Source organism: Echeneis naucrates, chromosome 1 (assembly GCF_900963305.1).
Source record: "Echeneis naucrates chromosome 1, fEcheNa1.1, whole genome shotgun sequence".
Classification (NCBI taxonomy): domain Eukaryota; kingdom Metazoa; phylum Chordata; class Actinopteri; order Carangiformes; family Echeneidae; genus Echeneis; species Echeneis naucrates.
The window spans coordinates 22,357,482-22,379,456 of record NC_042511.1 but is presented as its reverse complement, the minus strand read 5'-3'; the positions used below and the strand labels follow the sequence as shown (position 1 = coordinate 22,379,456).

Here is a 21,975-nt window from a genome sequence, read left to right as displayed (position 1 = left end):
ACCGAAGTAACCACAACAAGCAGCGAAAACTGTACTTATCAAAACGATACATTTATCTTTGTTTTATATATAACTCCAAACGTGGAGTGAATGAAAGGCGGAGTTAAAATCCAAATACCGTCCCTGCTATACGCTGAGGTTATAGGGAGAAATTTGATTGGACCAAATTCGCGCCGACAACCAGACCACACCCGTGGGTCGGCCCCCAAATAAAAGTAGTCAAAATGGAATTTTAGGTGGTCTTGAATTTGGTGGAGTTCTGGGGAAGTTCTGAAGAGGAGAGCTTCCCCAGGAGACCTGACTAAGCAATAACAACCACAACTGAAAAAGAAACTCAGAAATCAGAATTTAGCCACTTAGCTACAAGGGCTAAGTTCCAACTTGAAGCCAGGCTGCTGGAGAACAAGTTTGGCTGCATGGCACTCAGCCTCCAGTCCACGAGTTGCTGTGGAAACCAGGGCCCGTCTGTTTTCATCAGGAAAGAGAAGAATAATTTGGATATTAACTTAATAACCAATCCAAACGCACGAAAGACAACACTGCCTCTGAAGAGGGACGAGCCAGACCGACAGCCACTTCAGCCGAGGACCAGTCTAGCTTGGGAGGCCATGACGGCTCTTGGACATCTCCTCTGCCCTTTTCGGGGGCCAGCTGCCATCCAAAGTAAGGTTGTGTTCATCTGCTCCCCAGCTGGCTGTTCTGAGCTATTAGACAATGCGAACCCAAATTTTTGTTTTAAAAGCTCTTCTTCAGATAAATCCGCCCTGTATTTGATAAACAACCTTCCGGTCAGTTGCCCAAGTTCCCAAGTTAGTCATCAGCTGCTGAATCCTCAAGATCACATTATATTATTCCATTTACATAACCAAGCTCACCTGTCTCACCTAGTTCATGCTTTGATCTGCACCTGTATATAATGAGCACATTTTGATTTACCCCTTTTAATTAATAAAACCCCCATAAATTAAGCCATTCTTACACTCCTTCCTTCAGTAATTGTTCTTAAATCAATCCCAAGTAAAGAACTTTCCTTCTAGACTGAGACTTAACAAGAGGCAACACCATCCTCCCTATCTCTACGGTAAAAGTGTATATTGTTAAATGATACACTTAAAAAAATGTCACAAATGTCAATGTGGATGAATCTTGGGACATACAGAACAGAGTTAAGTTTTGCTAAGCCACCTTTGAGGGTTTTCAAATATCACTGGATAATTATGTTCATGAGAAACAGATGCTTCGCTCTGCGGCTCCAACATGGTGACAATACCAAACAAGTGGGGAGGTCAAGTAAGCTAATTAGCTAATTAAAGCAGTTCAGCTAACCCTGACTGTGAAACAGTTGGACCATTATCCCATAGCTACTGCATGTGTGCAGAAGCAGCCTCACTTTACATCTATCAGACATACTTTTGCTATATTAATAGATGAGTTTAATGAGAGGAAAGTTATACTATTCTTCACTTGGTCTGTTAAATCTGAAGCAACATGCACAAGTCACCATATAGATATAGATATAGATATAGATATAGTTGTGCAGGTCATCTTAAAGCACAAAGCAAACTGATATTAAGATCCTCAAGTTGACAAAATACAACAAAAGGAAAAACTAAACGTACAATGAAATCTCAGGACTAAGTGAACTTAAGAAAGAGGACAAAAATATACTGACTAAATATATAAGCTTTTATATGTACCCAAAATAGGGCTGACTGAACTTTACAGTGGGTTTAACTAAAAAAAAAAAAAAGAAAATTATAAAATTACATACGGACCGGCTGATGCAGACAGACGAGAGCGCCTGCAAGGCCTGCTGCTGTGTACAAACTTACATGTACATGTGTACAGAAACACACATGCTCTCTGCACACTCAGGAAGTTTTTACTTTTATAGTCATCAACCGGATGGGGGAGAGACAAAGGTGGTCTGTGAAACACAAAGTAAACATGTGAAAAGTGTGTGCTTGTTGTCTGGAATAGTTATTCCCCTAAATTAACGAAGCACACTCTGTTAATAGGTTGCAGCAGTGTCACACCACCTCAACCCCTGCAGACCTGGACGTTTTTATCCACTGTTTGTGCCTCTATTCATGTATTACGGCCTGCATACGTTACACAAATGTTCATGGATGTACTGTGTGTCTTGGCTCCTTTTTCATTCATGCCTGTGGCTCAGAGATTATATAAAGTTTCTTTGGCATGCGGTTTTTGAGCCTTCAATAATAAACACCTTCCTGAACTGTGCATATGTTTCTTTTTTGTGTCAGTGTGTGCTAGACAACAGCAGTTCGTAAAAAAACAAAACAGACACATTAATGGACAAAAGTTTTTATTCACAGATTTGTGCCCTCACCACAAACCCCGGTTGGATTTGTCTGTTTTTATGTGTGTGTGTGTGGGTGACCAAGTATTCTTCCATCCTCCATCTCACAGCAGAGATGCAGAAGCTTCTGGAAGTTTTACTTTTCAAACCAAACCACAGAATGGTTAAAAAAACAAAGCAAAACAAAACTTTGAGGCCCTCACTAATGGTGAGATGTGGCAAAGACACAATATTTTGTTTGGTAGCTGTCTTAAAACCTTGTCGTGGTAATATGTGTGCAGCGTATATGTGTCTTGAACAGCTTGAAACACTTTGCCTTTTGCAGTAGCATGACCCCGGATAAACCCTGGACTAATATCTTCAAGTCTAAATTATCTGAATACAGTCTCACTTTCCATAGCCAGTGTTGGAAGGAATAGTTTGACATTTTGAGAAACAGCCTTTTTCACATCCTTGGTAAACATCTATCTGGTCAGTGCAAACTTGTAGTCAAAATGATGCAAACTATATTCCAGATATTCACCAAGCAAAGAAAAGAAAAAAAAAGAAAACTAGTCCTACAAAAACACTACATAGATGTTAAAAAATAAACAAAAATTAACAAAAATATAAAACTTTCAAAAGTTTTGAAAGTGTAAAAAATGTACACTGTCACCAAGTTAAAACTGATGATGTAAATACAAATTCATTCTCTATCTGTAAAACTAACTATGCAGGAAAAATGATCTGGCATCTGATAAAGTACAGCATGAAACACTAGAAGGACTGCTGTGGTACTGCTGGCATCAGAGGTCTTTGTCGAATGGCTTTAGGGGGGGACAGGAGGGGGGGCGGACAGCTTCACACAGTTCCTGATGTGATACTTTTGTCCATGAATGGTCAGAGTAGGAAATATGGACAGTCCAGTGATCCTGGAAAAGACAGAGACTATATGAGAAGGAACTCGTAGTCTGTCTGACAGGACAACTCCTTCTTTACTCATGAACAATGGGAAAAACAATAAAAAGATGACTTACCATAACGGAAAGCTCAGTTCCAGCTCTCTTGTCCGCTGCAGAAAAGAGCAAATAAAATCAACGCTGGTTTTATCAACAGCTTTTATTTTTCTTCACGCTGCAGTCTTGGATATTTGTAGTAAAGTCAGTGTATTAGTTTGATTTAAAGGCAAATAAAAACAAGGTTAGACTATGAGACCCTTTCTTGTCCTTTAAGGCCAATACTGCTTACATTCTATTATTTAACATTAATTAATGTTGTAGATGGAAAGAACAAAAACACCCGATATAAACAAATCTGTGCTACATCCTCAACAAATGTATTATAACCATGCCCATTTAAAACTGAAAACTATTGCACGTAATGTGACTTAATATGACCATTTCTAAAGTTTGCATCACTCATCACTTTCTACTCTTGGACACCTTATCTTAAAAAATAAATAAAAGTTACCACAAAACACTTTTACATGCTGAACAAATTGGAAGGTGGACAGGACAAAGGTCAAATGTTCACAGACGGTGTGAGGTAGATATGGCGCCTTGAGGTGAAATTATACTCATAGTTGAGTATAGTTCAAGGAAACAGCAATAATAGATGAAGGTTGGAGACGAGGAGTGAAGGAATCACAGCAGGAACATCTGTCACACTCTCCTGGGTAAAGCCAGAGTAGAGAGGACTGCATGTCTGGTAACTTTAGTTAGAGGTGGATTAGTGGTCGGTTGTATGTAACCAATAATCAGTACCTCTTAAACAGGGAGTGTGGTCCTGCGGGTCACCAGTCGGAGCAGCTTGGAGGAGCGGAGGCCCGAGGGAACAGAGTGTCGTTATAGGGGGAGCTACATCATGCACACACACGCACACATCCAAAGAACACATGCGGACACGCACACGGGGAATCCTGTGTGAGTTAAACGTTTGTCTCATGGAGCACATTTAGTTTGATCTGCAGACTCTCAGTCACAGACAAAAATATCCCTCCATCAATGAATACCTCGGCATGCAAGCAAGCAGATATGGGGGGCCCAACTCATACCTGATCACAGTGAGGTTTCCATGGATATCACACACTTGCTTACCATGATTGCCTGTATTACCCAAACTGCAACACAAGAATGAGGGAGGACAGCTGAGTAAGACAAAGGGAAGACAAGTGGAAGCAACAAGGATAGAGGGATCCTCAGAGAACGATGCTCTCAACAGAAATGAAGTTGAGGAAGAGACACGAGGGAAGATGACGAAATAAGAATCCATGCTAAGAAACTCAAGACCATGGTCATGATTTCCACAGAAAAGTGTGAGAAAAAAGAATGAGGAGATTCAAAGCTGAAGCATTTCATACCGAAAAAAAGAAATGGGCATGTATAAGAGGATGAAAGGACATGTGAGGAGCAGACAGACTTCAAAGTGCAACAAGCCACGGGTACGAGTAGCTGCACAGCGGAAATCCATGACGGATAAATATGAGGAGAATCAAAGATCATGAAACGGAGGGAAAGAGAGAAGAGAAGGCTTCATTATTTCTGTTTTGCTCAACAACAGGTAAGATTTAGAGAGCTAGGAGTAAAACTGAAGAACGACCAGTCTTTGGCTGCATGTCCAAATGTATGCTGTCAAAACTCACTCTTCAAAGACGTCCTCCGTGTCCATCCTTCTGTAATACTTGGCCAGTTTGATGGAGAAGATGATGCTGGGGATGAGCAGGATGCAGCAGCCTCCGAGACCGAACCAGAATGTGTTCTGAAAAACAAATTTTTTGCTTCTTTAAACAGATATCTGGAGTTTACCTAATTATTAAATCATGCAAAATATTCAAACATTTGCCTCCAGCAATGGAATGCATTTAATTTTGTTAACCATTTTACCAACTAACCTCGTTTTTATTTATATAGACTAGACCAAGTCTGTAACTAGTCATTATTTTTATTATTATTTATTTGCTAATTACTGGACATGTCTGTTGGTTGTTCTGACTATAAAATGTCAGCAAATAGTGTAGGTTAATGCGCAGTGACAGCAAATTCATTGCTTGTCCAACAAACAGTTCTATAGCAAATGATACACAACACATTTACACATTATGGCACAAAAACAGTGTAAAAGCCAGGCAGGCATGTGACTGTGGAATAAATCAGCACGCTTCACACACACAGTGATACACAAACCCAAATGTATAAATGCACAGAGTCGTTCTTACCACTGAATCAATGATGAAGCTGCAGGATACGATCTCCATGCTGTCCACTAAGTTACTGATGGGTTTACACTGGGCCACCTCTGCAGTCAACTGCACACATGTAACAAAAAAATAGATTACAGTGTCGGTATGTACATTTGTGAACATTTCACTTCCTGCTGGCTAATCTGGACTCAAGTGAATTAAAATCAGCCTTAGCACACCTTCCCTGTGCTGACAGGAGATAGAGCTGAAAACTTACCCATGACTTTCAAAAATATGGAGAAATTTCGGGAGGATACTCACAGAGTTTTTAACCCATTCTGTGTACTGTTTGAAGTATCCCACCAAGCTCTGTGTGTAGGCCTTTGTTTCCTATAAACCAAAGAATATATATATATATACATATATAGGAATAGGGTTAAAGGTTCGGTTCATCCTTTAAGTTCTGAACCTATATTAATGCTAAATTATGTTTTGCATATACATATTTACATTTACAACAGTGGAATTAAACTTTTCTGAGAATATTTGCACATGTTGTTATGTAATAGCTGCATTTTGCAATGCACATGAAATTTTACCAAATTTTGAAAAATAAATTAATTAATTAAACTCCATGTTACCAGGTCATATGAAGCTGACATAGCATTATATCTCCTAAAACTGTGTACCTGCTTCACCACATGAGAGGCATTATGAGTGATGAGGTACTCTGCTGCATCAATGGCACTCAGGATATTGGTGACCTTGACCTAAGAAATAGAAAATAAATGTGAGCTGGACTTACATGTCTCCATTAACTACATAACAGTGTTTAGTATCATTGTTTTTGTCCGTGCTCTTTCTCACCGGCAGGTCACTGGACATTCTCTGCAGCTGCTTGATACTCTGGCTCAAGGTACTCTGTGTGACCAGACAAAAACAAATGAAATAAATTCATACTCAAATATCTGAGTGATCATTTATAAACACTCTGTCACATCACGCCACCGCTGCCACGACACTGACCACATTGCTACAGAAAATAGTGTAACTGCGCCGTGCATCAACGGCGGCTTACCCGTGCTCTGACATATTTCTGTTCACCATTGGAGAAAAGGAGAGAAAAGTTTGAAGAGAAAAATGAGGGCCCATTGTGGGAGCACACAAACAAAGGTACTTTTTTAACCTAATCGTGACTCTTTGCACTATTTCAAGTTTTTAAATGCAATAACTGTAATTCAGTTATTTTTAATGCATCCACATACCAATGAGTAAAGCTGTTCCTGCTATTACATGAGTTCCACTTGCTTGTGAATTGTGTGGTATTGGTATAGTTTGTGTTATGTTGAGGAAGAAGTGATTACCATTGCTTGCTCCAATGGCATGACCTGATCTCTGTGAATCTGTCTGATGCTGCTGGCGTGTCCTTTCAGTGCATTTTCCAGAGCACCGCGGGGCTGTAAACAATCAAACACAAACATAAACCATTGGGGATGCACACACAGAGGACAATATTTAGTTTTTTTGTTTACAAACATTTAAAAATTGATAGTTTGAATAGCAATAGGTGATAAAACTGTGTCCTTATCACTTAGCTGTGTTAAATTAGTGTGTAAAGGTAAGGTTGAATAGAACTGTGATTATCTCCTGGACAATAATTGCCGCCATGTTGCAGTAATGATGAAAGCAATGTGTTGACTTACTAGCTGGTCTGCTTGAGCTTCCAGGTCAGTAGAGAAAGACAAGAGATCCACAAGGGTGACTCCCTTATTTGCCTAAAAGAAGAGCAAGCAGGATTAATAACCTTACATGGTCCAACTTTCTGTTTTAAATTCAGTATTGGCTGAGTTTTATTTAGGTTTAAATTTGGGTTAGATGCACTGACGCAAGTCGCAATTTGGTGGAAGTTTCTCTAAGGTTTAATGATAAACGTGAAGCTTGTGTATCTTATCCCCTGATAATGGTTTTCATGGTAACAGTCATATTGAAGGTTTACACATAAACACATACTTGTATGGATTCACATAAATTTTATAAAGGTTTCTCCTGACATCACCTAAAGTTTAGTCAAAATTTAAAGCTAATCCTCCTACCGAGTCCTTTACATAAATGGTTAGAGAGAAGGAACTAGTTTGTCTGGATTGTGTGGAATTTCAATCGCCTTGAATGTGACAGTGCAAACACACAGATTACCTCAGCCAGATACATCTCATAATCAATCTGTCCAATTCCAGAGTTGGCAAAGTTGATGAGGCTGTCTCTGCCGGCCTGCTCCAACAGTGAGATGTCCTGCAGATCGACGTGCACGCTGTCAAACACTTTGGCCAGATCCCTGTTGTACTGTAGAGACACACAAACAAACTCAAATTACGAAGTTGTTTTTTTTTTTTTTTTCCATCTTGCTTCAATAAGAAAAATCGATTCCTACATTCATCAAGTTATTATTTAGTGACTCATAATTTATCTTCACTTGACAGGAGGCAGAAGAGAGATGCCAATGGCAGAAGCCAATGGTAATGGCAGCTCCCATTGGCAGACAGATGGGAAATGTCACACACCAAAAGTCCACAAACTATGTCCCCGTCCAAAACGGGGACATAGTGGCAACCTAAACCACTGTTCCACCCAGCTGCTCACCACAGTTCTGTTGAGAAAGGAGTTGATGTTGAACATGGTCTCCAGCTGCAGAGCATGATACAGACCTTTGTTCTCGTAGCACTCCCTGTAGAAAAATCCATCATATTAATCTGAACCCTGTTGTGCTCAGGAAGAATAACAGTCAACCGAACAGAATTCCGTCTTACACACAATATCTGAACGTTACCTGTACATGCTTCCCAAAGTCAAGTCAATGTTCGGATTCTGAAACAGCATACCGGGAAGAAAGTTCTTCTTTGCAGGATGTACCAAGAAAGGTGTGTCTATAATCTACATACAGAGACACACATACATCAATATTATCCGGCTGAGATAAAACAGAGAAGATATCAAAAATATGGCCATTTAGGAAGGAAGGCAGTTTGTTTCCAGACCTTGAACAGCTGTCGGTTTGCCAGTGGTTCACATAGCAGCTTCTCCACGTTGCCACCAACAACAAACAAGGTGGTTACGATGCCCATCAGCACCCAGGCAAAGATAAACGTGAAGCCCACCCCTCTGAAAGAACAAGACATGGAATGTGGGAGACTCTTTCACAGAGAAAACATCAGATATTTAACTATCGCTGTTTCCTGTGCTGTTACCAACGTACGCCATTAGCAGGTTGCCACCAGTGTTTGAAAGGCATCCTCGGGTTGTAGGTGTAGCTTGTTTGTCGTAACCACAGGTACCACATAGCAGTCCCAGGATGTTGAAGCAAAGGACCAAGACAACGGTACACAGCACTGCTACACAGCCGATCCACCTGCAAAAAAAGACCCAAAACACTATTGATTCATATGTAAATGGCCTAAACCACCTAACCATAACTTTGTCACATGACTAACTTCCACCTGTAACGACAGACTTTGAAGGACATTTGGGGTTTCTGTCCATTTGATGAATATAAGTCCACAGTTCATTGTCTTCTAGTTTCGTTTTGGTCATTTAGAGCTGCATATTCAGGTGATGTTTCTCTGTACGTTTATCCCAATGATCACTATTCATAAATACGTATTGATTATAGCTACTTTAGGATCGGCCACCAACTGGTAACAACGGTAAATAGTTCATCTTGTGGTGGCCGAATCTGACAGATTTTTGTTCCCTCCGTTCCCTAAACGGCTTAACCATCAGGATAGTTCAGTTTAGGGAAACCCTGAGTGGGTACACGCTGGACTGCTTAGCATATCACAGAGCCTACAAGAAACATGTGTCCACAGAAAACACACAAACCTGTAGAAATCCATTTGGTCAATTTGTGGGTAAAAGGATTCAATCTTCTTCTGTCCATCATTGAGGAAAATGGTAAAATTAGCCAGAGAGGATTCCACTGGGAACATTTTTGAGAAGCCAGTGATCTCTGTGCCAATCTTATCCAGCATGCCTTTTACACCTATGAACGTACAAACAAAAAGACTAAAATAAAAATAAAAAAATCTGAAAAAGCAAAACAAATGCATGCCTTTCATCTATATTTTGCCACCCCAGAGGTGACAAAACTGTGAAAGTGGGGCAGCGAAAAGAGACAAAACAGGACTTACGAGGAAGAGCTGTGGTTCACATCCACAAGCATGCATGTGAAAATGAGAGAATAACATTATAAAAGCAAATATACTAAAGTTAGGCCTAATTTAATCTCATTTGTTAAGAAGAGGAGAAACAGCTTATTTAGTTTTAAATCCACATATGTACCTGACACAATGTTTTTTGTTTGCTCTTTAACCAGTTTTGGTGTGTCATTAAAAGATGTGTAACCCTGGAAGTAGAAAGAAGGAGAGAGAAAAGATGATAAGAAAAGGACATACATGTTTTTGAGCAGGGTTATGAGTTGGGTGACTGTTGTGAGTGAAAAACTGAGGCTTTATTTTCATCTTGTATTAAGCTGTGATTCGTATGTGGATATATTATCTGGATAAGGACATTCGATCCACAGCACATTATTTTATAATTTTTTATGTTAATGTTATTAACTTTTATTTATTATTTAATTTACTAAGCTCAGGGTATCTTTCCCCTTATGGGACTGGCTGTCATCGTTACTTATGTGCACATGGTTCATGCATCTTTCATAATTTTTGCATGTTTTATGTTCTTGAGTCTGTGTGCTGAAGTCTCCCCATCATGACAATAAAGCTAAAATTGAAGTTGACTTCTTAGTTACAGCTACTACTTGTAGCTTCTTCTTGAACTTAACTGAAGCTACCAGAATATCTGCCAACCTTTCAAAATGACGAGGGAGTTGCAATCTGATTACAATCTGACTCAATCATTCCTTGCTTATATTCACAGGTCCCATTAATATCTGTTTTTACATATCCAGGTAACTTATCCAGATACAGACTCCATTGCAGGACCAAGTGCCAACCAGATGACCAGGAACAACAGAGACTGACCTTTTGTACAATGTTGCTGAGATCTGTTTTCAGGACTGTATTGACATTGGTCAGTGCTAGGCTGACATCCTGGAGCTTAAAGAAGGAGAATGAAAAGGTGTGAACATGAGTAAAGTTGGAGACTGTGTATGAATCTTGGAGTGTTAAGTCCTAATGTACAGTTCCTTTGTACCCTTGAGTAGTCTGCATTGATTCCCAGCTGAGACAGCGTGGATCGGATGGTGTTGCAGGTGTGAGACACAGCCCCGTTTGTGCAGGCGGGGTCAGATAGGGTGTTGGACAGAGAGGCCCGCTCTGCTGACAGACTGGCCTGAAGTTTCCCAGTCCCCTCCTGAAGTAGTTCCAAGGAGGAGCTGACGTTCTCCAGAGCCTCTTTGGTCTCCCGCATGGCTTCAAAAAAGGAGGAAAGGATCCATTTCAAAAATTCTTTTCGCAACATAGTTCATAACAGTGTTGTGTATTGTCCAGTGATTGACCCTCACATAAGTGCATGCACCACAGAACTGTCAATCGTCTTATGACAACACTGAATACACGAACAACAGATCAAAAATCCATGGGGGAGAAGCACAGCAACAGGTGATTTACAGGATGAAACACTAGTTCAGGTTCACCATCTGTTTCTAACACTTGGAATCCACCAACACAGAGTCACAATCACGACACCACTGAATCCACATCAGCTCTGATTACCTTTGATGGCATTCTCAACTTTTGCTTTAGAAAATTTTGAAGGGCGATAGAAGGGGGAAAGAAAGTTAGGACATTATGATGAACCCATAACGGAAGTCTCTGCGTGTACAAGACAATCACAAGCAACTTCAGGACAATGTCGAATAAATGAAGCAGCAAACCATAAGGTTCCTGATCAGATCAGGTTTGTCCCTGAGTTTTAACATTTAAGATGATTTGCGATTTATTGTGTCACTTATTTGAACTGTTGTCTTTGAACTTTGAAAAAAATCAAAACCAAATTAGAATCAGGAACCAGAGAGTGTCCTGGCTTATGAATTTCTATATGTCTCTGTGATACTGTGATAGCTGTGTGAGCTCAACAGGACCTCATATTGAAAGTTCAGGCAGACAGCGTTACCTCCTGCCATTCGTAGGGCAGTGTCCAGTGATGGGACCACTGCTTTCTCCAGCTGACTATGGATCCTCCCACCCAGCAATGGTCCAATGTCTGTCAGGACACATGGGAACATCACATGGCTTTATGACAGAGCTTCAGTTACACACTTCTTTGTAAACACAGGCAGCCACAGCCAAACAAAGAAAAAGAGACATTAGACAAGAACTGTACAAAAAGAGTCTGGATTAAACTTACTGTCGAGGTCTGATAGGACGTTGTTCTTTGCTGTGGTGTACTGAGCTGTCAGGTATTCAATTTGCTGCAACAGAAAACACACATGCACTTAAAGCACTATTAAAAATTCAAATACAAATGTGTCTGTGTGTTGTTTTATTACAAATGTGTATGTGTGTGCCTATGTATGCATACCGCAGGTGTGTTGTTAGCAAATGTCTTCAGGTCTCTCATGTTGGTATTGATGAGTCGACGCGTGCTTTTGAGCTGGGTGCTGATGTTATGGTTTGCAGTATAGGCAATAAATACTCCCAAACTGAAACACATACACACATGCACAAGCAAACACACATCCAGGATCACTTAAGTGTAATTATGACCATTATTGACCAGCAGGTGGCAGCAAGGCTATGTTACAGATATCTAGTAACACAAGTATAAACAGAGCTTCTAAAATATATAAGTAGTGTCCCTGCATTTATAATTAGTTTGGAAAAAAATCATATTGCAACCCAAATTAGATTAAACTAACCGTGCAAATGATTTCATTATATCTCACAGTGCTTGCACATGCAGTTCTTGCACGATTAAGTGATAATAGAATTATGATTATTGCTAAGACAGATGACAAAGCAATTTCAGTAAAATGTGTATCTTGTGTTTAACAAGGATTTAACTGTGTTTTTGGTCAAAATTGAATTACTCGATGCAACTGAGATTTCCTGTTTAGATAATAACTATTTAAGCATCAGCAATGTTTTTATCTACTTATTTTACTTAGCTCTAATAAAATATGTGTGTAATGTGGCGGTACAATATCTCAATGCAAATAGAGCAGATTTTATTTTTTAGGAAGGATTAAAATGCAGAGCCCATGTGGTGTAAGGTTTACACATAGACCTGAAAACACATTATAAGCATGCTAAGACATACACTCATTGTTTTCCCCACATGCAGAGTAGACACAACTGAAGCATCACACATCTAACAACTCATCAGTATATTCAATAATCCTGCATACAAAAATTGAGAGCAGAATCAACCCATCACAGTAGTGAAAATGGAACAATGACTTACATTATAAAGATGGAGGTGGCAATGAGAGAGGCAGTGAAGAAACCTCTCTGACAGTCAGCATTCTTCCTCTGTCTCTGGTGCATCTCCCCTCCGCAGTTCTCACAGCATCGACACACACAAAAACACGTGCCAATGATGGGGATGAGGACCACAAACACGACACCGATGGTCCCACAGATGAGGAACCCAGCTTCGTAGTAGATCCACTGGAAGGGGACAGGATCGATCTAGTTATTATTTCACTCTTTGGCCCTGACAGAGTCATTCTGAGTAAAATGGGTTGAGGACTTTACCTGTAGCAACAGGACGACGTTTTCCGGCTACAACACCATGTCCAACAATACAAATTGCATGTGCAAACAAACAAAAAGACAAATAGGAAAAAAAAAAAAAACGAATGAAAGCAATTACATTCAAAGAAAGATCTCAAAGAAGTTTTGAAATAATACATTCATATTATCATTCAGGACATGTGTTAGTATTATACTATTTAGTTAGTAGTTAGTATGTATACTATTTAAGTATTTATCACTGAAAAGAGACTTGTGAGCATCATTTTCTTTACTACAAAGCTTTAGAATTTTTGAAATTGAATTGAAATTTTTTGCATGCTTAAAATTGATCTTATTCATCTTCATCAATGCTTAAATTAAACATACCTTTTTCCATTCTTCTATTTTGATACCTCCCATGTTTTGCTGGATGACTCTAACAATCAAATCTGAAAAAATAAATAAATAATTACATTTACACAAATATTTCTGTCTGCAGATACACTGCTATAATCCAGGATGCAACAGTGTTTTATGGGGCATACAACTGGATGTAGGTGACTAATCAACCATTCATAGACAGTCAGATGAACTTCCGGTATAACACCTGACAAGCTATGCTGTAACAAAATAAATAAATTAATTAATGAATTAATCTATTCACAAGGAGGCAGCACAGATTATGTAGTGTCACTTTTAATTTCCGAGGACGGTGTCGTGACTTTATTTTCTCGGAGCATGTGGGGAAGTTGTGTAGTTTCCCAATGAGCATTGCGGTTCAGTCCAGCTGTCTGTGTGTTTATATGGGTCAGCCAGCACTAAGCCTACCTGGATGGTGAATCACCCAGAGAGTTAGTCAGCAGGTAAACACTGACTCTTTCTCACACACACTAACAATAACACTTACGTTCATGTCCAAAATAAAAAGTCATGCGTGTCTTGTCTCCATCATATCTCAGAGAGCTCATAGTTCCTTACTGTCCTAGCAGGCCACTCTGGTCTCTAGATGGAGGTTTACTTGTGGTTCCTAGAGTCTCCAAGAGTAAATCAGGAGGCAGATCTTTCAGTTATCAGGCTCCTCTTCCAACTTCCAGTACGGGGGGCAGACTCTTTAGCAGTTTTCAAGACGAGTCTTAAAGCCTTTCTGTATGACAGAGCTTATAGTTAAAAAGTTAAAGTCCATCTACTCTTCAGCTGTGCTTCTATAGGCCTAGGCTGCTGGGGGAAGACTGAGCATCTCTCTCTCTCCCTCCCTTAGTCTCTCCCTCTGTCTCTCTCTCTCTCTGTCTCCCTCAGTCTCTACCTCTGTCTCTCTCCCTTGCATGCGCCAACATCAAATCAAATGAAATCAGATTTATTTGTATAGCGCCAAATCATAACAAAGTTACATCAAGGCACTTTACATATATAGCTGGTCTTGACCAAACTCTTTATAAAATGATTTAAAGAGACCCAACAGATCCCCCGATGAGCAAGCACTTGGCGACAGTGGCAAGGAAAGACATACAGATAACCATGTTTCTCCCAGTTCTAAGCATGTGCACTGCATTTGCTAACCATGTTTCCCTGAAGTCTCTCTTTCCCTGTCCTCATCCTGCAGGTGGTGAATCATCGCCACCCCATGTTCCTGCAACGCCTGCTGCTCATCATTTCTATGAACTCCATCCAGCATATGTTCCAGACTGCACCCCCCCCCCCCCCCCCCCCCCCTTTCTCGCTCTCTCTCAACCAAATTGGTCGAGGCAGATGCCCCCGCCGTGAGCCTGGTTCTGTCCCAGGTTTCTGCCTTTTAAAAGAAGTTTTCCCTTGCCACCATTGCCAAGTGCTTGCCCATCAGGGGATCTCTTGAGTAGCTTTAATTAAGAGTTTAGTCTATATGTGTGCCCTGATGTAACTTTGTTATGATTTGGTGCTATATAAATAAATCTGATTTCATTTGATTTGATTTATGTCTGTTTATGTACAATTTGAGAACTTGTACAGTAAAATTGTAAAGTATTAATTATAGATGGGTGCATGCAAGGATCTCTAAAACATGGAAGAACTAAATAATATGAAGATGAAGATAAATACATAGTGTATGAATATTGAGCACAACTTGCTTGAATCTACACAAACAGTAAAAACAGAAGTGTTTGTTATTAGTCAGATCTCACCCAAAGAAGAAAGAATAAGTTGTTGAAGTGGACAGAGGTGACAGGACAGAAAATTGAAGAATGCCATATTGTTGCTTAGCACATCTTCTGTAGGCACCATTACACACACCGAGCAGATGGAAGTGAGTTTAGCATGCAAATGCTGACACAGCTGTCATCCACAAACTGACACAAACAATCACACTCACCCAGACACTCAGTGTCTAGCTCTACCTTCTGCCTGCACACGTGCTGACCTCAGGTAGGAGGTAGGAAACCCACGAAGATCAAATCTGCTAAATCTTTTCTCACCTTTGCATGAGGTGAATTAAAGTAATCTGAATATATCTACTCTGTCAACTAAATCTTTACTTGAATTAATTGTCTACTTTAACCTAAAAAAACAAATCTACAAATAGTTTCAGCTTTAATTTTCTCTCCACACCGACAGCTATCAAAACTCAGGCAAACACACTAGACTGAGTGTGTCAAGCCTGCATGGAACATCATAACATTATGTTTCCTTTTGTTAAATGATTTGGTGGGAAACCAAACTGAATCTAAATCATGGGTACGCTTTTTTGCTATTTTGCAATTTTTGCTGAAGCTGTGGAAGCCTTTCTGGAGAGTAAAAGGAAAAGAACCCCTGCTGATAATCCTCTTAACAGCATCTTTTTCTCGTGGTTGGAGTGGGCTCCTTTCATTTTCTTCCATTACATTTCTTCCACCTGTATGTTTTCCTGCTGTTAATAAAACTGGTTAGACTGAAGAAGATTTCACACTGTCACATAAGGTGAATCGATCTCTTTCAACTCTGCAGATGCAGCAAATGAGCACATATGATACCACCTGTTGTTGCACAGCTACTTAGTTAGCATTAGCCATCGAAGGCAGTTAAGCTTAGACAGCTTAGTTCAGTGACCCAGTATAAGAGATAGCTAGAGCAAACAAAGGGAGGGGGGCATAAACAACTTCAGAATTAGATCTGTAAGGATGAACAGACCACTACCCAACATAACCCACTCTACCTATAACACTACCTAACCCTAAACCATGCGTATAGTCCAACAGTCAGGGAAAGCAAACGTATTCACTGACACATACAGGCTTTCCCTTTGGAAAACATGATATTTCTCATGGTTTATGCAACAAAAAAACAAACAAACAAAAAATAAAAATCAACAAAACTCCAAGGACCAGGAACAGGCATTAAGACTAAACATTAGCAGAAAACCGTTAAACACAACTGCGAGACCCTACATCCCTCTTACCGTTATGTGTAAATATAGGCAAGCACAATCCTCTACACTGACCTGCTCTGAGAGATTACTGGAAGGTGTGGACTGGAAGGCTTTATGCAACCTGACAGCCATCCCAGCCGCTTTTTACCTAAAAGGCCTCAAAAGTAAAGTAACACTCTGGATCACTTGCATACAACAGAGGGTGCTGAAACTGAAGCTACCAGCCCCTGGCACAGTCAGCTGTGGATTTTAGAAGTGCATTAGCTCACTTGTTGCCTTTACGGTGCACAGTCTTTATCAACATTTTGAAGCTTTGAAGCTTTTATATATCTATCAAACAATAGCTACAGGAAGTATAAGACTATTTTTAGTAGTCTCAGCTCCCTGGATATTGAAAACGGATATTAAGAGCATTACCTTTAGTTAGCATTACCTTTAGGGGGTGTGACCATGGTGGACTGTTACACCCAATGGAGTATTTTTCTAAAACCACAGTGGTGAAACTACTCACTACTTTATGAGAATATAAACATCTAAATTAGACAAATATCTGGCACTTGAGAACCTGCTCTATTTATATATCATGCAACTCTTGACTAAAATCAATTTGAAACAACTTTAGCACAGCAACAAAATATAGCTGTGACGGTCAAAAGTGCCAGGGTCACTCTTTCCTTGGCACAGTTTTTATTACAAAAAATAATGTTTATAGGAGGTGAGGTTGTGGGCTGCAGTTCAAAAAGTGTTAGTATTACAAAATAAGTCATGTCAGCTTTTCCAAAGCACAGTTATGTAGCGCTAATTCTATTCTTCTTTAAGTACATAGCGTAAGTCTGACTCAGTATTACACAAGACTGTAAGTACTGTATGTATTTTCATGGCAGCAGAAGCTAAACAAATTTACTCTGACCATTTTGACCTGGTAAAGAAACAACTAAGAGGATTACATACAATATTTTTCCCTTTTTGCAGCTGTCTATTTATAGAGGATGAGGTTACATTACACATTAATCCAAAAATATCAAAATATCAAAATATTCTCATCCTAGAAACTGGAAGCCAAACCTTTTTTTTTTTTTTTTTTTTTTTAAATAAATTACTGGGTTTCTGTTTAACAACTAATAACCACTTCAAATAGATTTATTAACACAATAACCCACACATGAGATAAAAATTAGTTTATAAGTAAATAAATACACAAATAGATAAACTATGAAAGTTAGACAGAAATTTGCACGAGTTTTAATACGCCATTATGACAGTAGCAAAATCAAATAATCATTTATAATTGTGTTCATATTCTATACACATCCAGAATCAAACTCTTAATTTAAAGTAAATAAATGGCTGAGGGTAAATGTAACAGTGTCTGAAACATTATATTATTTTGCATTATCTTACATATCTCTATCAAATGACTAATTTATGTTTCACTTGAGTGTGATGTGATTTAAGACACTAGCTCCATGATAAACAGCCTATTTAATTCCAAGGACAGTAATTAAGGCAAACAGGAAAACACTAGCACAATGACCCATTTTCTGTGTGCGTTGTGCGCCAGTCCATGTTTTTTTGTGTGTGTGTGTGTGTATAAGTGTGCGCGACAATGCCATCTGTAGCAAGGGTAGCCACACAGTAGTAGCATTGGCCCCGTGGATGCTAATCCTCTAATCTACCTTGTGTGTATCGGAGGGATAAGAAGACCCAGACTGCACACACAGTGAAACAGCCCAAAATGCTTTTTCGCTTTAAATTCAACCTTCATACAGATTTATAACAAGGGTTAATGAGTGAGTCAGGAGAAAATCACCCAAGCCACTTTCTCAGTGTCAGATACAAGCAGCTCAACTGGAAACATCGATAAATGATTCATTCTTTTTATCAAACCTCAAAGTCCAATCAATCTGTCAACAGCCTTTACTCACTGTTGCTCATTTTGATTTCCATTTCTCCACCTTAACCTAAGCTCAACCAGTCACCTCTTCATCAGCTGACAATAACCTCACTTAAACTCTAAATCTGGCTCAGGACCTTTGACAGCAGTGGTACAGGAGCACTATGGCAGAGTGACATGTCATAATGTAACATGAATGTTGAGCGCGAGCCCGTATCTGTTTATGCTCATGTGGAGGAGAAACTTCTGAAAGCACAGACCTTTTCAGTAAGACCGGAATTTATATTTCATCAAGCAAATTGTGTTTATGCAGTACCTTTGTAACCTTTTTATACAGCTGAACGCCGACTACTATGTTAACTATAACATAGTATGTAATACAGGGATAAAGCCTATACAAATATATAATCAAAACAATGTTATAAAACAGTTATATTTAGTGAACTGACGACTTTATTACAGTATTATAAAGTATTACATGTTTGTTTAACTGTGTCAGTTTCACTTTCATCAGAGTTTAAGACAGTCCTACTGTTGTAGGACTGAATGCATGGTGGAAAGTCTGAGACCACAGTGGTTCAGTCCTCCGACAAGCTCACTTCTCACATCTACAATATGTTCATTGGTGGTTAACTATTTAGACTGTGCTTTTTCAGCCCAACCAGTCCATTAGGGATTTTTTTGCTGACCTTCATTTTTTTTTTATTTCATTCAACAGTCACTAATCTACGTCTCATGTAAACTGTGAGAAAAAACATCCAAGACACGATTACTGTCCATAACTCATGTAGCTACTGTGAAACAACCACTTTGAAGCTGAAAGATATTTCACACTGTGCTATTCAAGAAACTTCACAAAAGGAAAATGTCGGTCATTTCTTTCCTTCATAAAACTTGGAAGTTCTTTCCAAACTTCCAAACCATTTTGTATATATCAGACTTTTCCTGCCATTGCGAAATTTAAAGGAATCTCAGCTTTCTACATTAAGACTATTCATTCATAAATTTTCTCTTTTAGGACTTTGGAGTTAAATGCATAAATCCTTACATGAACAGAATGCGTATCTTTTCTTTGTTACTGCTAGCTAAAAATACTTTTGTTTTCTATTTAGGGCTCCGTGTCAACCAGCCAAACCTTGAGCCTTCAGCAGCTGCAGTTATAAACAGAACAGTAAAAGGCTTTGACATCTGTCTCTGCATCTGATGTGTTTGAACAACATGCATGATTTTGCATAGATGTGATATGTGATGTGAAAGTGAGATGCGTGACATCTGAGTGGTCTCCACCTGTGCGTGTGTGACAGTGAATCGTATTGGAAAGTCCCTGACCGTAGAAGCATATGGTCCAATGGATTAAGGTATTATGCAGTGATGCAGGTGACCGAGAAAGCCTCTTCTAATCGCTGATCTGCTAATTGATTACCCAGCCAGCGGGCCTAACCCTGGACACCAAAATGGCAGCAACTTAAAACCTTCAATCCTATTGCACTGTGTCATCCTCCAACGTGACCACTCATAGTTATACATTCAGCAAACAAACAAACCCCTTTCCGACAGGTCTGGCTCTAAACATCCATCACTGGATTACTGTACTACAGAGCAGGGAGGGACAAAAGAGCTACATTCACCCTGCATGCATTCATCATGCGACAGACCTGATCAACTTCAAATCTCTGCAGTAATGTTACAGCATGAGCCCAAAGAGGATCACTTATGAATATGACACATATTGATCCCGTTAATCTGCTCCTCACATTGGTTTATGGACTCATCACAGGCATACCATCATTGCATGCAGTCACCACATGTACATGCTCTTCTGACCCAGAAGGATTCTAAGTCAGAGGCACGACTTGAGGAGTACTCTTTGGAAGTTTATGCTAAGAAAGGGAACAGAGATAAATGTGCAGATTTATTTGTTACTATTTTAGGGCTTATTGGTATTTTATTGCTTAGTTTCTGGTGTACAATATTCTGCTACTCTTACAAATCAGCTATGAGCCCGTCATTTCCAATATTTATTGCTTGTGATTCCTACTTAACTACTCATAACCTGAGCACAATTTATCTCTTATCTAAGTGACAATTTCATTTGAAGGATTTTATCATGACTAGTAGATGAGATTAGAATAGAAGTATTTGGTAGGACAAAAACAAAAACTGGGAAAAAAATTTAGAAATTTAAGATCATACCAACACCTGTTTTATCACATCTACGTGAAGTGTAATCCTCAAATCAACTGTAATACAAATCATACATTCTTCTTCAATCCATTTCATCCAATTCTATGCATAGAATTGCATGGGACGATTGTGTTACGATTGTGTTACAGTTTATCTCAGGATTAATTATGGCCTGTCTTACTTTACCTTATCAGATTACATCTCTGGGCTCCCTATGTGATTAAAATGCAATGTATTGGTAACAATATTTGCAATAAAGCCAAATGTGAGGTCTAAAAACACAAACACAACAAAAATAAATTAGCTTGAACTCCAATTCATCAGGCATTTGAACAGCGTGTTTATCCAAATAAAAATGCATATTAATCGGAGAGACAGGCTCCATGATAATATAATGTCATAGGAAGAATTTCAGAGGAAAGACCCAGAGCTGGATGGAGGGATGGAGGAGAAGAGTCCGGCTCCTGAGGCGGACGGGGGGTAATAATCTCACCTTTGGGGAAGGAGCTCGGTTGAACGACGTAGAGAAAAGCGTGAACCATGTGGAAGAGGATCCCGATGGCTCCCGGTTCGTAGTAAGCGTGTGTATCATAAACCGCCGCCGGTACAAACCCAAAGTTCAGCGGCTCCACTGGCGGAGGGGACCGCTGTCTGCGGGTGTCCGCCCGGACCTGAGCCGTCACTCCGTCCGCCTCCTCCGGCCGCAGCTCGCCGCCTGCGGCCCCCCAGCAGAGCAGCAGGACGAGCCACTTTGTCCACAACATGTCACCAGAAAACAACAACAACAAAAGTTATACCCAGTAGAGAACCGATGAAACAACCACTCCGAGTCTCCCGGTGGTCGGACAGTCCAGTGGACCGGGGGCCGGGGGGGACACCTGTCTCCCTCTGGGTGCCTTAAACCGTCCGAGTGTCTGGGTCCGGACTCATCACGGACATCTTCGACAGCCGGGGGGTCGTCCTCGGTCTCCCGGTGCTGTCTCCCGGGGGTGTGCTCGGTCTCACCGGCTGCCACTGGCCTAATCTCGCGTGCACGACTAGGAGGGGAGGGAAAAAAAAAACCCGTGAGGCTCGCGCTCGCTGAAATCCGGCGGCGCGCGGGGTCCGATCACCTGTCCAGGTCCGTCCAGGTCTGTCCTCTGAGTGAAGACAACACTGATAACCTTTACGTCAAAACCTGGAGATACTGACATTAAAGTGTGAGATTAGAAGGAAGCACTTTAACATTATAAACGCTTTTAGGGCTGCACACTATTGTCATGTCTGACTTCTCTGTTAATTATACAGACAGGGTAAAAGTTGCTTCCCTCCAGTGCTATAGTTAATGTTTTTCATGAAGAAAGACAATATCTC

At 40.0% G+C, this 21,975-nt stretch overlaps 1 protein-coding gene across 2 annotated transcripts; it reads right to left on the bottom strand.

Moving 5' to 3' along the window:
- Positions 1 to 2,331: 2,331 nt before the first annotated feature.
- On the bottom strand, positions 2,332 to 21,627 carry prom1b (prominin 1 b). 2 transcript variants are annotated; one of them, XM_029499897.1, is made up of 27 exons: positions 21,116 to 21,627; positions 13,556 to 13,617; positions 13,190 to 13,216; positions 12,897 to 13,102; positions 12,015 to 12,135; positions 11,841 to 11,904; positions 11,607 to 11,696; positions 10,686 to 10,903; positions 10,514 to 10,588; positions 9,813 to 9,876; positions 9,662 to 9,670; positions 9,354 to 9,513; positions 8,731 to 8,883; positions 8,513 to 8,636; positions 8,305 to 8,408; positions 8,118 to 8,202; positions 7,674 to 7,820; positions 7,184 to 7,255; positions 6,845 to 6,937; positions 6,348 to 6,401; positions 6,170 to 6,250; positions 5,802 to 5,870; positions 5,517 to 5,606; positions 4,944 to 5,059; positions 4,066 to 4,158; positions 3,340 to 3,374; positions 2,332 to 3,234 (listed from the first exon to the last, which is right to left on the bottom strand). In XM_029499897.1, the coding sequence occupies exons 1-25, from the start codon at positions 21,384 to 21,386 to the stop codon at positions 4,095 to 4,097; spliced, it is 2,619 nt and encodes an 872-aa protein (XP_029355757.1). In that variant the 5' UTR covers positions 21,387 to 21,627; the 3' UTR covers positions 2,332 to 3,234; positions 3,340 to 3,374; positions 4,066 to 4,094. The 2 variants fall into 2 exon arrangements, with proteins under 2 accessions (XP_029355757.1, XP_029355766.1); XM_029499906.1 differs by lacking the exons at positions 2,332 to 3,234; positions 3,340 to 3,374 and having other exon boundaries at positions 4,080 to 4,752.
- Between the last annotated feature and the right edge of the window lie 348 nt (positions 21,628 to 21,975).

Excerpts from the sequence above, each read along its gene's own strand:
- prom1b (XM_029499897.1), bottom strand. The coding sequence starts at position 21,386 with ATGTTGTGGACAAAGTGGCTCGTCCTGCTGCTCTGCTGGGGGGCCGCA. Across the intron at positions 10,904-11,606 it reads TGCCCTACGAATGGCAGGAG|CCATGCGGGAGACCAAAGAG; the intron begins GTAACGCTGTCT and ends CCTTTTTTGAAG. Across the intron at positions 9,877-10,513 it reads TCAGCAACATTGTACAAAAG|GGTTACACATCTTTTAATGA; the intron begins GTCAGTCTCTGT and ends TTCTACTTCCAG.